Source organism: Hydra vulgaris, chromosome 02 (assembly GCF_038396675.1).
Source record: "Hydra vulgaris chromosome 02, alternate assembly HydraT2T_AEP".
Lineage (NCBI taxonomy): Eukaryota > Metazoa > Cnidaria > Hydrozoa > Anthoathecata > Hydridae > Hydra > Hydra vulgaris.
The window spans coordinates 2,610,589-2,626,699 of NC_088921.1; the positions used below are offsets into that span (position 1 = coordinate 2,610,589).

Genomic DNA, 16,111 nt, shown 5'->3' on the forward strand with positions numbered 1-16,111 from the left:
CAAGTCACAAATCGTATTGCCATCTTGAAACATCTTCTGTATACTCAGAGACTATCAGGCCTTAACTAAACAACGCTAACTGAACGACGAGTAAGATGAGACCTTATTGAGCAATATAAAATTATGAGCAAAATTGACAAAGTTAGCTTTCAGGTCCCACAACTTCAACCAAACACCAAATTTTTAAAGTATATTCTTCGGCCACTTGGACACACTAACAAACTAAAAGTACAATGTGTTTAAAACTGCACTGAAAGAAACAACTTCCTCACCAACCGAGTTGTAAAATCATGGAATTTCTTAACTCAAAATGCTGCGTACGCAAAAAAACTTGAACAATTTCCAACACGAACTTCTGATTCGGCATCTTCACTTTAGCTAAAATCGATAAGTTGTGTCGAAAACTTGTAAATTTTGTTTACCATGAATAAACCAAACTAAAAAAAAAGATTAAAATAATTTTAAATAGGTTTATAGGTAGTATTTAGCAATCTAACTTTTTTTACTTAAAGTAAAAATAAAATAAGAGGACTGTACAGACTCAGAATTTACTATTTTATTTATGTCATAATTGACATAAAAGAAATTTTCGATTTGAAAAATGGTACTAAATCACTATATTGATGCGGTAAATATGCATCCAGAAAAGTATTTTGCTCTTCCAGATTATTGCTGATAATTGTAGTTATTGATAATACCAATTTTTTGTATTAGCAATTTTCAAGAAAACAAAAGAATACAGACAACTGGTGTTATAAACTTTCTGATGCAGATAAAAATGTCTACGATTTTTTAAATTCACTAAATAAATAATTTTGTATGGAATTTAAATCTTATAATCATAAATTGTATTTGTAACATAATTATTTTAGTTAAAAAAAAAAAAAAAGATTGAAAGAAAAAACATTTTTGGATATGATTGATGAAAATAAATTGTTTTCAGGTTATTGTTTAATGGGAACAAAAATATATATCGTTATTAAACTGCACGTTTATAAAGTTGTATATCAATTTTAGGAGATTCATCTTCACATAAGGCATTGTCTTGTGAATGCTCTTGTCAACTCGCTACATATATTAAAATACTTTATCAATGCAATTGCTACATCTGATTTATTAGTCACATTACGAAAAATAACGACATCTTTTATTAGCATACGATCGATCCGAACTTTGTAAACAACAACAAAATCGTCAAGTTTATTCCTTTATAGTCGACATTTAATCATTTAATGTCAACGAATCCTATGAAGTAGCCTAGAAACTGAAAAAAAAATTAATAATTATCATTATTTTTTCATCAATAAAGGTTTTTTTTTTAAATAAAAACCGGTAAGAAAAAAATATATACCATTGATACTTATCCCACCAAACCTTACTACCTGTTATTGAGAACCACGTATCCATTCCTTACTTTACGTATTCATCTACCCTTAGTTTATTTTTACTTATTACCTGTCATTTACAAAAACTTATAAAATCCCTTTACCCCTACCTACCACATCATTATCACTTGCATTCAATTACACACCATTACCACCCTTAAAACTCAAATGTTATTTGACCCAGGTATTCCACACTTTAAACCATGTTGTTTAATTTAACCATTATATTATATTATCACCACGAGTATACATATGACCCTTAGTACGACCTTGTTCATTTAAAAAAAATTTTAAAATTCTTTTACCTCATACCACTAACTACCACACCATTATTACCACCTTTAATACCACCTGTTAATCGAATCACCTATCCCACCCTTTTAACTACCTTGTTCAATGAAACCATTATAATTTTTTATACCACCCCACCTTTAACCCCAACAGAATCTTATTATTTATGGCCGTAACTCTTGATTTATAAAAGATTAATCAAAAAAAAGTTAAATATCAATTAAGCCATTAACAAAGTTATTTTGTTGAAAATTGAAACAACAAACGCTATTTAATTGAAAATTCAACTTTTGAACAGCGTAACTTCGACAAAAAATTCTACTAAACTTTCGACATTTTTTATCTTGACAACAAATTTTTTTTAAAGAAACACAGATGGACGAAAACTTTAACATCTAAAAATAATTGTCATAAGCAAAAATTTATATTGCATAAATCGAAAACAAATATCATTTTAATTTTTCATTACAAAATTAAATATCTACAAAATTACATAAAATAAATATGAAAAAACTTAAACAAAAAATTTTATGCATAACGTTACAAATAATATTAGAGTTTTAAAACTTACAAAAAATATTTTAAGTTAAATCATTAAATAAAATATAACAAAAATTAATCTAGTTTTTATTTATCTTAATTATAGTTATATATTTCTTGAACAATGAAATAAAAATATAATTAACAAAAAACAAAAAAGTTTTTGAAATACGATCATATTTGAATTATTACTTATAAAGTTATTTAATAAAAGTTATATATATAAATAATACAATAGTTATTTATATATTAAAAATAATAAATATGTATACTATAATTATTAAAATTATTTATTAATAATATATTTTGATCCCTTAAATAAAAATTAATCCTTTAAATAATTTAGAAAATTGATGAAAAATTTTAAAATATTTTTAAAATTAATTCGTACATTCTAAAACATATTTAATTATAAAATGATATTTTAGATAATTCATTTTTTATTTGACAATTATTGTTCATATTTTATTTAAGATATTAAACATTTTTTTCGTGTTATAAAGTTGCTTAATTCATCGAGGTAATAAAATTCTTTTTCACGGTACTTGATCGTCAACCACTTGACATTCGAACAACGAATCCATTTATAAATCTCTTCAATGAAATCGATGTCGTTGTGAAGTTCAAGACTTAATCTTTCACAAAGATTAATCCATGGAAGAAAATTTTCTTCAAAATCTTTTTTCGTTATTAAATCATCTGAGATATATATCCACAACACTTCAATCGTATCTTTCGGTTTCCATCCTTCGAATTTAATTGGACAACGAAATTCAACATTGCGAACATTTGTTGAACATTGAATTAAAAGATTTTTTTCTTCATCACTTAAAATATTTTTATCAACATTTAACCACGATAACTTTCTTCCAGATTTAAAGTAATGATTTACGAAATAATTTTCACAAGAAGTTTTGTAAGAAGTTTTTCCATCGTCAATCGAAATCGACCATTCTTGTTTATCGACGATTAATTTTATTTCATCAGTAAATGATGATTGACTTTCATAAAAACATTCAATGAATAAGTTAATGTAATAAGTTTTAAGTTGAAAACCTTTTAATTCATATCTTTGACGATATAATTTAAGTAGACGATCTAAAGAAAAGACAATAGTTAAATATAAATAAACAAATAAACAATAATTTAAACAATAATCGGAAATAGTAACATATGCATAATATATATGTAGAAACATAATCAACATAATGATACATCTACTTATAAATATAAAATATATAACATAATTTTATAATAAATGCATATTTATATATATAATATATTTACATATTACCTATAAAAAGTTAGAAAAGAATAAAAACCAATACAAAATATTATAATTAAATACATTATATATTACATAATAGTATTTACGTTAATATTAAATTATATACGTTTAAATAATAAAATTATACATAAAAAGAAAAAAAAAAAAACTTTTAATTAAACAATAATCTACTAAAATTATAAAAAATATTTTAATTGTGTTAATTTAAACATAATTTTTATCACATGTTAAACTTTTTACCATAAATATAACGTATTTAAAATACTGTAAAAAAAATTAATAATTATAATAAATTAAAAAAATACTTCCTTATATTCATATTAATAATAAAAACAAATTAAAAAAGTGATTTAAATTTAACCACGCATGACGTAATTTATAGTTACCCCTACCAAGAAGTCCTTACGGTCATATCCTTTAGAAAATCAAGATTTTTAATGTGCAAACTGGACATCTGGTGCACGTTTTTTTTTTTTAAATAATAAACTTGTTTATAAAAAACTAGTACGAGAAGCTCCAAAATCTTAAGAGACTTTTAGTGCAAGGTTACTCTTTAATAAGAAACTTTTTTTAATTAAGAGTTCAAGGAATATTTCCTAATTTTTTATCTACATATCGTAACAACATAACAGAAAGATAAAAAGTATTATTTTACAACGGAGAACAAAAGTTTAAATGAGTTTTCAACATTTTATTTAACGGGTTTAAGAGTTTAAATTTGCACGCGCAATGAAATTAACGCGATTTAATTGCGAATAAAATACGTATATCATACTAACAAACTTGAGAAAATTTTGAACTAGCCATTACTAAAAGTTTCTTGAAAGATATAAAAGATAGTACTTTTATGATGAATTCTTTTTTGTACTAGCCCGTTTCCTTGGTTTTTAACACACACACAAAAAACGATGTGTAACTCCAGACCTTGCTATAAAAAGATAAATGCTTTTAGAAAGAAAAAAGCGAACAAAAAAAAGATATCGATAATAAATCGATAATTTAATCGATCAACATTAAATCTATTTTAAATATATTTTAGTGAATTTTAAATATTTAATATATCTCTGTATTCGGAGACGCCAAAGATAAAAAATCAGGATTTTTTTAAAACCTGTTGTAAGCTAAAAAAAGTTTCAATTAATTTTCTAGAATGTCACTGTATTATTTAGATGAACACTTAGATTTACAAATTTACAATATAAAAATGAATATGCAATCCATTAACATGTCAGTTATGTTGAAAAATCAGTATGACATGTTTTATTTTGATGTATATATTTAAAAAAACGAGCTGATGTATAAATCAAACTAATAAAATTATTTATGAAACTATAATGCTAAGTTCTTTTGTCTTCTTATTTTGTATTTTTATAATATAATTTATATAATAAAAAAAAACATAAGCTTGTTGTCAACACCTCCATAAAATCATTGTAAGTTATTGTTTTGAAGCAATTCAAATTTAGTTTCAAGACATAAAATTTTAAATAAAAACAAATAAAAAATTCATATTATTATTCATATTAGTTTATTGTTATTATAATATTATATATAGTTATTATAATATTATATATAATATATTCATATTAGTTTATTGTAACTACCACAACCGTTAAAAAAAGAATATTTCTGACTTTTTATGATGAAAATTTTTTGATAGCATTTTATAAAATGACAATAAATCAATTTAAAATATGTTAATTAATAATTTAGGCATTTTCATAAGATAGCATAAACTAATAATTTTAAAGATTTTTGCTTAAATAAAATAATTTTAAAACAATAAAAACATTCGTTGACGTCATTATTTTAATTTAAGAGTCACTATAAGATAGATAAAGTTATTTAATATCAGAAAAAAGTTGTAATTTATTATAAATTATTTTATAAATACCTATTAACAAAAAAATAGTGACAAGAAAAGAACTTACATATAACAAATATCAAAAAAATATATACCTAAATGAAATAAACGTAACGATAAGACGAATGAAACGACAAAAAACACTATTTTACTTGTTGCTTTTCTGATGCTCAGAATTTTTATCTGTAATTGGGTGTTTAGTGAACATTACAGACATATAAAAAAAAAGAAAAACACAAAAAATACATCCAATTAATATGAAATAAGTGCGTCAAAAAATAACTTTAATGTATTATTTAATGTAAGTTGATCATTATTGACGCGTTATTTAATAGTCTCTAAGCTCTATCTTTTATTACATTGAAGAAGTGTTGCAAAAAAATAAAATCAAATAATGATGTTAAGTGAAAACTTGAGGTTTTTTGTCTTCAAGTTCGTTGGTTATAGTTGTAGAAAAATATAAGTTTTTCAACAATTAGGTTTTAATACAAAAATATTCTCTGGCGTACAACACTGTTTTTTAAACAAACAAAAAATTACGCAAAACAATCGTGGCTATAACAAAAACAAATCAACGACATAATTGTACAAAACATTTTTACAACTGTTACATAGTATTTCTAATTAATTTAAACAAAGTTAGTGTAATTATTATAACATATAAATAAAATAAAATAGCCCTTCCCTGATGACATTCGTGAGATTGTCAGGCAAAACACATGGAGTAAATAAGGTTTTATTAAGAATATTTTGCATAAATAAATGAATAAAATGATTTTTTACATAAATAAAAAATTAAATCAAAATTATTTTAATTTGAATTTAAAAATAGTGTGTATATATATATATATATATATATATATATATATATATATATATATATATATATATATATATATATATATATACACTATTATATATATATATATATATATATATATATATATATATATATATATATATATATATATATATATATACACACTATTATATATATATATATATATATATAAATACATTAACATAATTTATATAATTTATATATATATATATATATATATATTATATATATATATATAAGTATATATATATATATATATATATATATATATATATATATATATAAATATATAAATATATATATATATATATATATATATATATATATATATATATATATATATATATATATATATATATATATATATATATATATATATATATATATATATATTTATATATATATGTAAATTATGTTGGTGTATTTTACAAACAGAGAGCTCAATGTTCTTAAAGAACAGAGCAATAATAAATTAGTAAAAAACAGTTATCCAACTTTTTTCTTCAACTTTAAGTTTCACCATTGCTGGATCATCAGGAAGAGAACTCTTACTGATGAGAAAAATTAAAGTTAAACTATTCGATGACAGTAGACTTAAACTATTTGATGAAATAAGATTTAAACTTTTCGCAGACAGTAGATTTAAACTATTTAATGAAAGTATGTTTCAACTACTCGATGAGAGCAGATTTAAACTATTTGAGGACAGCAGATTTAATCTATTCTATGACAGTAGATTTAAACAATGCAGAAGTGTGGTTCTATTGCTCATTGCAGGTTAATAATAAGGTTAAAATTGATTAAAATACTTAGACAAGCAGCTTAGATTTCAATTTCAACAGATTTGTAATATACACATAAAGTCCTAAAAGTATCTGCAAACAGTTTCCGTTGACATTTTTATTGATTTTGAATTTGTTGAGGGCTACTGTGACAGCCATTTAAATTTTTATAAAATTTATATGGTTATTTTTATAATTTAATAACAATTTCACAGTTTTAGAGAATGAGTAAAAAATAAATAAAAAACAGACATAGGTTTAAATTTGTTTAAAAGTCTCTTGTCAACCAGCAAAAAAATTTTTTACAAAAAAAAAACATGAAGTAACTAACTTTAGAATCATTTTATATCAAATCACCTAATGGTTTTTAGGGTAATCACCTCAGGGTCAGTGGCGGATCAAGGGGGGCTAGGGGGGGGGGGGGGCTATAGCCCTGGGCCCAACAATTTTAGGGGCCCCGATTCAAAGTAAATAATTTTTTATTAACCCTGAAAATTAAATCTTTTATTAACTTAAAAGAGCCAAAGTTAAATTTACTAAATTGTCTGAAAACAAAAGCACAAAAATAAAATAACTGTCAACAAAAACGTTGCATTATATACTTTTTCCGGTCTTTGACAACGATGGAGCGCAACTACTTCTACAAAAAAAAAATTACTAGATTGGTAGCAGCGCCTTATAGCAATAATTGAATGTAACATTTGTACAAATTGCTACAAAAACAATTCCCTTCGGAAAATTATTAATGACTTGAATAATTATATTGTTATTGAAAATGCATTAACGATTGCAATTCTACAATTCCTTTGTACTTCCGCACAAAAGAGTTCTTGTGTGAATGCATTTAATAGCTGAAGCGCTAAATTCGTGAAAGAGAAAAAAAGAACAGTTTAACACTTTTCAGGTTATACAGTTATAATTAAAATGCTAAGAAAATATAAAAGTGGAGCTTGTAAAAGAAAATTGAAGAAAGAGAGAGAGGAAATGGAAGCTAAACTTCCGAAAATGACAAATTTTTTTTCATCAAACCAAACTATTATGCAATTTCCACAAACCGTAGATAATAATAAAAACAATGAAAAAAAAGATGAAAACAATAACACGGAAAATGAGGTAGCCTGCCAAGGTCCTTCAAATGAAAATCAAGAAGTTGAAAGTGTTGAATCTACAATGCATAACAATGAGCTTGACTCAGGTACTCCAATTTTTACTATCTTTAATGAGACCTCTAACATCTGCTAAACAAACAATTTACTTTTTAGGCAGTTAATATTTTTATTCTATAAATTGTCACTTATATTTTTTTATTAGGCTTATTTATCATGATTTTTTTTCCTAGATACCATTCTACGCAAAGACCCTGCTTTATGGCCATTACAATTAAAGGAAAATGAACGAATAAAGTATTTAAACAAGGGGTATGCTTTTTTTCAAAATAAAGACTCTAATTTCGAATCTTCGAAGCGGATGTTCAAAAACCAGTACAGATATTATTTGGTTAAATGTTTTCAAAAAGTGATGAATTTGAGACTGAAAACACATTGATTCCTCTGCATGTTTTAAATTGGTTTGTTGAAACCGATATTATTGATGTATTTCCAAATGTTTATATAGCATATTGCTTGTTTCTAACTATTCCCATTACAAATTGCGAGGCTGAGAGGTCATTCTCTACTCTTAAAAGAGTTAAGAACATGCACCGATCAACAATGGTCCATAGTCGTTTAATTAATATAGCAAGATTAACTATTGAGTTAAAATTATTAGAAACTTTGGATTTCAGTGATGTGATTGCAGAGTTTGCGGGGAAGAAAAGCAGAAAAAAATCACTCAACTTAATTCAATAAAATAATTATAAAATTTGTATATAAATAAATATCAGTGATAGCGTTTTCAAGAAAATCTTTGTTTTACTCATTTTTGTCGTTGTTAATGGAACGGGCCTCCTACTTTTAAATAGCCCCGGGCCCCGAAAAATCTTAAGCCGCCACTGCTCAGGGTACCACCTCAGTTTTGCTTCCAACTTTGCCTACCCACAGATTTTATGAAAAAATAAAATCTCGAAAAGTTCAGCTGGATTGGCCAGTATGTTTAAAAGTTATAAATGGATGAATATTGACCTAAATTAAAAATTTTGATCAAATTTAGACATACCATAACTTTATAAGGAAAAAAGGTTATCACCTGAAATTTTATATTGTGATTTTTGAACCAAACAATCTATTTTAAGTAATAATTTTTTTACTACAACCTTATGTCAAAATCATTAAAATCTACTGTATCTTCCAGAAACTCAAATTTCTACCTGTTAAAAAGATATGATTCAATCGTAACTTTCGAACAGGTAGATCAATCAAGCTAAATTTTTAAGGGTTTTTTTTTTATTGTGGTTAAAATATAAATATTTTGAGTAAAATAAAATAAATAAAAAACTATGCAATCATAACTAACATAACAACAATTAATATCAATCTTAAAAAAAAAAATAAAGTAAAATTATTGTTCTGTATCAGGTCACAGAATTATATACTCATATAACGTAAATATTTACATGTGCATCTTCCATTTATAAAACATGATCATATCATTCATCTTTTTATAAAAACAACTCACTTGAAAACTTTTATATTTTTCTGTTAACTTTTATTACAATATTGAGGATATTCTGATATTGATGAATGACAACACTCTTAACCAACCCTCTGACAACCTCTTTCTAAGTCATCATCTTACAACAGTCTTACTAAGCTCTCTACTTTACATCATATTGGATTCTTCCTAATTGTATGCTTTTACTCTCATAGAAACCATATAAACTTTCATAGTAAAGTTACTATTTGCTAAGTTTGCTTCTCATTTATGTGCACACATAATTATGCATAATAGCACATCAAGGCCCAGCGCTAGACATTCCAAAGGTGGGTGAAAAAAATATTTTTGCGCCCTAATAAATCAAAGTTTATATTTTTAACTTATTTTAATACAAACTTTTTATTAAAATAATTTATTTCAAAAATAGAACTTCCATTGTCGAAAATTTCAACCAGATATCTACAGTATTTAAATCAGCAACAATTTCATTTTCAATGGAAATCATTACGAGATTGTTCAACCTGTCCTGGCCCATCGTTGATATTAAATAATTTTTGATAATTTTTAATTTCGAAAAAGAACTTTTAGCGCTAGCTACTGTAATGTGGTAATGTGAGAAGAATTCTTAATGCAATAGATATATTTGCGTAGATTTCACTTAAATTGTTTGTGTACGAATATTTTATAGCATTTTCAGGATCCAAATTTTCAGTAAAATGAGAAGAAAGAGACGTTAATTCAAAGCTTAGTTCCTTGCCAGAAATTTTTTTTTTTCTATTTTCAGTTTTTTTTCAAATGTAATGCAATGAAATTATAAATCTTCTTTCTTAACTGTAGAGAGCTTTTAAATATCAAATAAAAAGCTAAAAGGTGCAATTCCAGCATTAAATTTATCTTTTATTGCAATAGTAGCACACTTAAATACTTTATTTATAAAACATCTTGCTTATACTTTTCTTTTGGACATTACTGTTTTTCAAAGTTTTGTTCAGGTTCATCAAAGAATGTCTTTCATTTTCTTACTCTTGAAGCAGATTCTGCGCAAAATTTACTTCTACCTTTAAAAAAGAAGCAAGTTCTTGTGCAATACACAAAACAGAGTCAAATTTTTCCTGTTTGTAATTTTCCTTAAAAAAATGAATCGTTCCTTCCATTGCTTTTAAAGCTTCTGAAATATTTGTTGGTGTTGATTGAAGTTGTTTGCTAGTTGAATTAACTTCAAGTAAAACTTAATGCCAAATTACGATCGAACACAAAAAATCGAAGCTTGTTATTTTTAAAGCAACAGACTTTGCTGTGGTTTTTGCAATTGTTTCATTAACGGTCTTGGCTGCATTTTGCAGTGCTTCATAAATCTTTGGCATTTCAAATTCAAGAGTATTTACAACATTGATGTTGTTATCCCATCTTGTATCACTTAATGGTTTAACTGTTAATGATGGACACTTTGATTGGAAAATTAACCATCTTTTTGTTGAAGCAGAAAAAAAAATTGTAAACTTGATCAATTCTATTAAAAAACATAGCAATTTTAGGTGAACATTTCACAGAATCAATAACTGCCAGATTTAAGGTGTGACTGCAGCATGGAATATAAACCGCTTGGCTGTTTTTTTTAAGAATAAAAGCATGTGCACCATTTCTTAAGCATTTGCACCATTGTCATAGCTCTGAACTCTTATGGTTTCCACTGACAAACTATTTTGTACCATAGAGTCAAATATCTCATTTGAAAAGTCAATTCCTGTCAAACTTTCAATTAAGTGAATTCGAAGAAAATTTTCATTAATGTAAATTTTTTTCTTATCCTCAACATCAACATATCAAACCAGCTTTGACATTTGCTCCTGGTGACTGATGTCGAGTGTACAATCAACAATAATTGAAAAACACACAGAGTTTTAGACATTCGAGCAAATTTTGAATTTAATTGATTTGCCAATCAATTCAATGGCTTTATTCGGAATATCTTTTGCCAGATAGTGCACAGAATTTGGTTTTTTTTTGCTCTCAACAAATGTTTTTCCATAAATGGATCAAATTCAGCCAAAACTTCTAAAATTTTGAGAAAGTTTCCATAATTATCTTGATAGACCTTATCACAAGAGCCTCTGAGTGACAGATTTTGCTTTGAACATAAAAGTTTACAACAAGAATAAAAAACTTTGTTAGTTTTATTTGAATAAACTAACCACATTCTATGATTTTCTTCACCATTATCCATGATGCGGTAAAAATAATGATTTGAAAATCTCAAATTATCAACATTTCTTGGACAGTTATTAGAATCTTCTTTGAAACTGTTAGGACTTTTTATAACAGCATCTTGCATGAAATCATTGTTTAAATTTTCTTTACTATTGCTAATATTGTCAAAGCATTCTGAGGTAGCAGCAGTTTCAATCAATCTTTCAATTGTTTGTATAGTTTCAACTGAATTAGTAGATTCAGTTGATTTGCTTTCATTTCCAGAATCAACCAGATCTTGAATTATTGGACTTTTTTTGGCCATTTTATCATGATGAGTTTTTAATATAAATTTTTCTAAGATGTTTGATTTGATTTCAATTGTTCCTCTTTTCGTAGGTGTTTGTGTTTAAAGTCCCAACCTGAATGTTTTCTTTTCTCCATTATTTCTTTTAAAAGAAATCAATAAATATTATATAATTTTACAGCAATAATTAGATAACTTTATATCAAAATAAAAAAATAATTGAAATTCTCTTTTAGACAAGGTGCAAAAATGCATTGTAAACATTGTTGAATAGGCTCTTACAGCCAACCTCCAACCATTATCACATCATCATAATGTTGATTCTCTTTCTCTTGTGTACAAATACTATAATGGGCACTGCTCTTAAGAGCTAGCGCCTCTTGTGCCATCTACTAAAATTTATTCTCATGTTATTTGTCATTTAATCAAGTCTCATCCTTTTTCTGTTAATGTTCCTAAATGGTCCAAAAACTCTTTTTCCTATAGTTTTTTCTTCAAACGTCACTTGTTTGGAATTCACTTCCTTCGTCTTGCTTTCCTGATTAATATGATTTGCAATCTTTTAAGTCTGTCAATCGTTATCTTGCTATACAATCTTTATTAATTCTCCTCCATTAAATTCCAACTCTAATAGTGGTTGCTTGCAACCTTGTTGGAAGCGAAGATGTTGAAAAAAAACAATAACTGAAATTGACATCAGAATATTTTTGCGCCAATGGTTGGAAATTGCGCTAAATTTAGTCATAAATCATAAAAAGTGTAACTTTGAACAAGTGGCGCAAATACTTCTATTAAGAAAAAGTAAAAAATACAAAATTTTTTCATGTGACCTCTACGCCACTCATTAGCCAGTCTGCATAAAATAAGGTTGTCAAAAAAAAATTATGGGATTGACTAATGTATAACTTCGTCTAAAAGGTTTACAAAAAGTGTTTTATATAAAAAGTGAGTTTGATAAGGACCTATAACCTAATATGGACTGGATTTCAAACATGGGGCTATATACCATTTGACCCTGTGGCTGGCAAATAATATTATCATAAAAAAAACTCAAATAAATAAAAAAGGGTAAAAAAATATTAAATTAAATAAAAAAAGGGAAAAAAGGGGATCCTATATACAGAATTGCTATTATTAGTATTTATGAACAAAAAATTAAAATCCTTTCTAAATAAATTTCTTCATCCTATTTTTTTTACGCATATTAGCACCACATTTAACGTATTTATATACAATCATGTGCATGTTGTTACATTATTCTTGTTAACTTTAAAAAATTATAAAAAACAGTGCTAGTCGCTATTGCTTTAATGGTTTATTAATTAATTTTAAATAAACAGTGTTGAATTATATATATATTAGATATAAAAAAGTTGCAAATTTATGCATGTGTTGTTATTTTGTTTTTGTTAACATTTGCAAATTAAAGAGAACACCAAAAAGTTAATATAAACAAAAACAGTGTTGGTTTAATGACATTACAATTTTTGAACAATAACTACATAGGATCAATCCTGGACAATACATTTGACATAATATTGCAAGAGAACTCTTGAAAACAAGATGTACAACTGCTTCTTGCTTAGATGTGCTTTAGTTATTAAAATTTCTATGACTTAGATACATAAGTAACAAAGTTTTTATATATATTGATGCACTATAAAAATATATTGTACCCCAAAGTTATATGTGAAATTTATTGTCTTCAAATTCGTATAAATAGTTATAAATGCAATGCTACGGGTGGTATAGTCGTGACATTTGCAACCCTACAAATTTGGTGACAATCAATGAACCATTCAAGTAACTGCTACTTTAGCATTATTAAACACATAAAAACATCACTCTGACAAACTGTGTGCCTCAATCATTTATTCAGATATTCCTTCATCTGATACCTTAGAACTACACAGCCTTGAGCTGCCTGTTCTTCTCTCCCTAAAAAGGATCAGCCATCTTCAAGAAAAAGCAGCATTCGAACAGCAAAGGGGATATTAGAGGTACAAGTTATAGTTTAACAGGTAAAGTTGAGTATTAGAGGCTTTAATTGCCTCTACTACTCAACTTTACCTGTTAAACTATAACTATAGAAGTCATCAAAGGTTTAAAATTGGCATCATTCTAATGGCCCTTCAAGCTTATTGTATAATTTTCCAATTCCTTTGTCTCTGAGACAGTAAGGAAACTACCACAGAAAAAGCTGCTTATGCGACTGAGTTCTTTGAGGGCAAGAGCAAGGTTTAGTGGGAGCAGCTAATAAAACCCAAGAAAAAACTACCACCACTGCAATTCAGGTTTCATCAAAATCTTTTTCAGAAGATGAGGCTAAGCTACAGAGCTAGTAACTTCCTTGAAATACAGATCAAGAGGATCATAGAAAATGAAGCCCTCAAGTAATTGTATATATGATAATCACAATTATAGGTAAATACAATTTTAAAATATAATCCTTTATGGCCATAAGGCCAAGGTGACAACAAGAATTAATGAGAATACTCTTTTTTATAAATTGTTACAACACTATCTCAAACCTATAGTTTCAAAAGATGTCACAGCAGGCCTTAACTAATTCAATGCCAGCCTAAGACAACCAATCAAAATGTTGTAATAATAATAATAACAATGATAAGCTGCGGCAAGAAAATTTCAACAAAAGGACTTAAAAAAATAGCCAAATAAAAACAAATATTTCACTTGATTTCAGCAATTAGACTAAGAAGTAAGTCTGAATATCTGAAGCTTTTTCAAATGATTTTTTGATGTCTTTGTCTATTTAATATGCGATTGTTGTTTGTTATCAGACAAAATAAATGAAAAAATGAAACTTTTTTGTACTGTCTTATTAAATACAAATTTTCTTTTGTTTAGTCATGTCATAAAACCAAAGTTTAGGCTCAATGAAGTAATTTTTCAGTCTTTAGACATGAGCAATTGAAATGAATCCAAGACTAAATACTGTGCTACAGCTATAATCAATCAAAATGATGTAAGAAGCCAAATAATCAATTGATCTTAGCCATAGTCGGCTAAGTAGCAAGTCAAGTCACGTCACTTGTTTAAACTGACTAGCAAGTCGTTTGGAGTACAACAAGACTTGGCACTCTACTACACAACTCTATATACTTTAAATCAATGATTTGTAATACCACATTGCCAATGATGTTAAGTGCTACATAGAGAACAACAAGATCATTACTTCATTAAGTTTGCAGACAGCGCACTCAGCATAACTACCCTAAATAAGCATTTAGCGAGAAGCAATATCAGCAGCAAAAAACTAAAAGATTTATGAAAAACCAGTTACTGAGACATTTGGTTAAAACATAAACTTTATTGATTTTTAAAGACACAATTGTTGTTTGAAGTCAACACTTTTTATAAAACTAATTTAAAATTATCAAGAAAGTAATGTTATCGAAGATTTAAATTTATAATTAAAAAAATGCTATTATATTAATAAGAACAGTATATATATAATATAATACACTTTTATAATATAAATTAAATGTGTTTAATTTAAACAATCTTTAGAAACAATTAGTTACTTAATTTAAAACTGTTTCATGTTATGATGAAAAGTAATGTTTTATTCATGAAATATAAAAACGCTTTATTCATGTTTTTCTTTATACTCCTTACTTTAAGAAAATATTTTATAGAAATTATACATGCAGATATAACCTTGTGCCAAACAACTTGGTATTTTTAAATTATGTTTCATTTTCCAAAAAAAATTCTTTCAAACAACTATAAATTATGAAAAATACATAGAAAAATACCTATTAAGTTGGCCTAAATTCTAAAAAAACTATAATGCATTACAGTAAAGGTTGGGTTAAGTAAAATTGACACTTTTAATTTCTTATAATTAGGACGCTATTAAAATCATACAGAAAAACAATTATTTTTGTATTAGTACATCAGTTAAAATATTAAAAAAAAAAATTTTTATTGTTATTATTTAAAATGACAACAAAACAGCAACAATTGCGTGATACAATTTTACATGCTCAAGTGGAAATTCCTAATTTGCC

The 16,111-nt window shown here is 26.0% G+C and overlaps 1 protein-coding gene across 1 annotated transcript in view; it reads right to left on the bottom strand.

The window, feature by feature from the left end:
• Window positions 1-2,533: 2,533 nt before the first annotated feature.
• LOC136076651 (NACHT, LRR and PYD domains-containing protein 6-like) overlaps window positions 2,534-16,111 on the bottom strand; it is a 51,985-nt gene continuing 38,407 nt past the window's right edge. Inside the window, exon 6 of the mRNA XM_065789963.1 lies at window positions 2,534-3,314. Within this exon, the coding sequence (XP_065646035.1) occupies window positions 2,686-3,314 (629 nt within the window). The 3' untranslated portion in view covers window positions 2,534-2,685. The remainder of the gene's footprint in view (window positions 3,315-16,111) is intronic.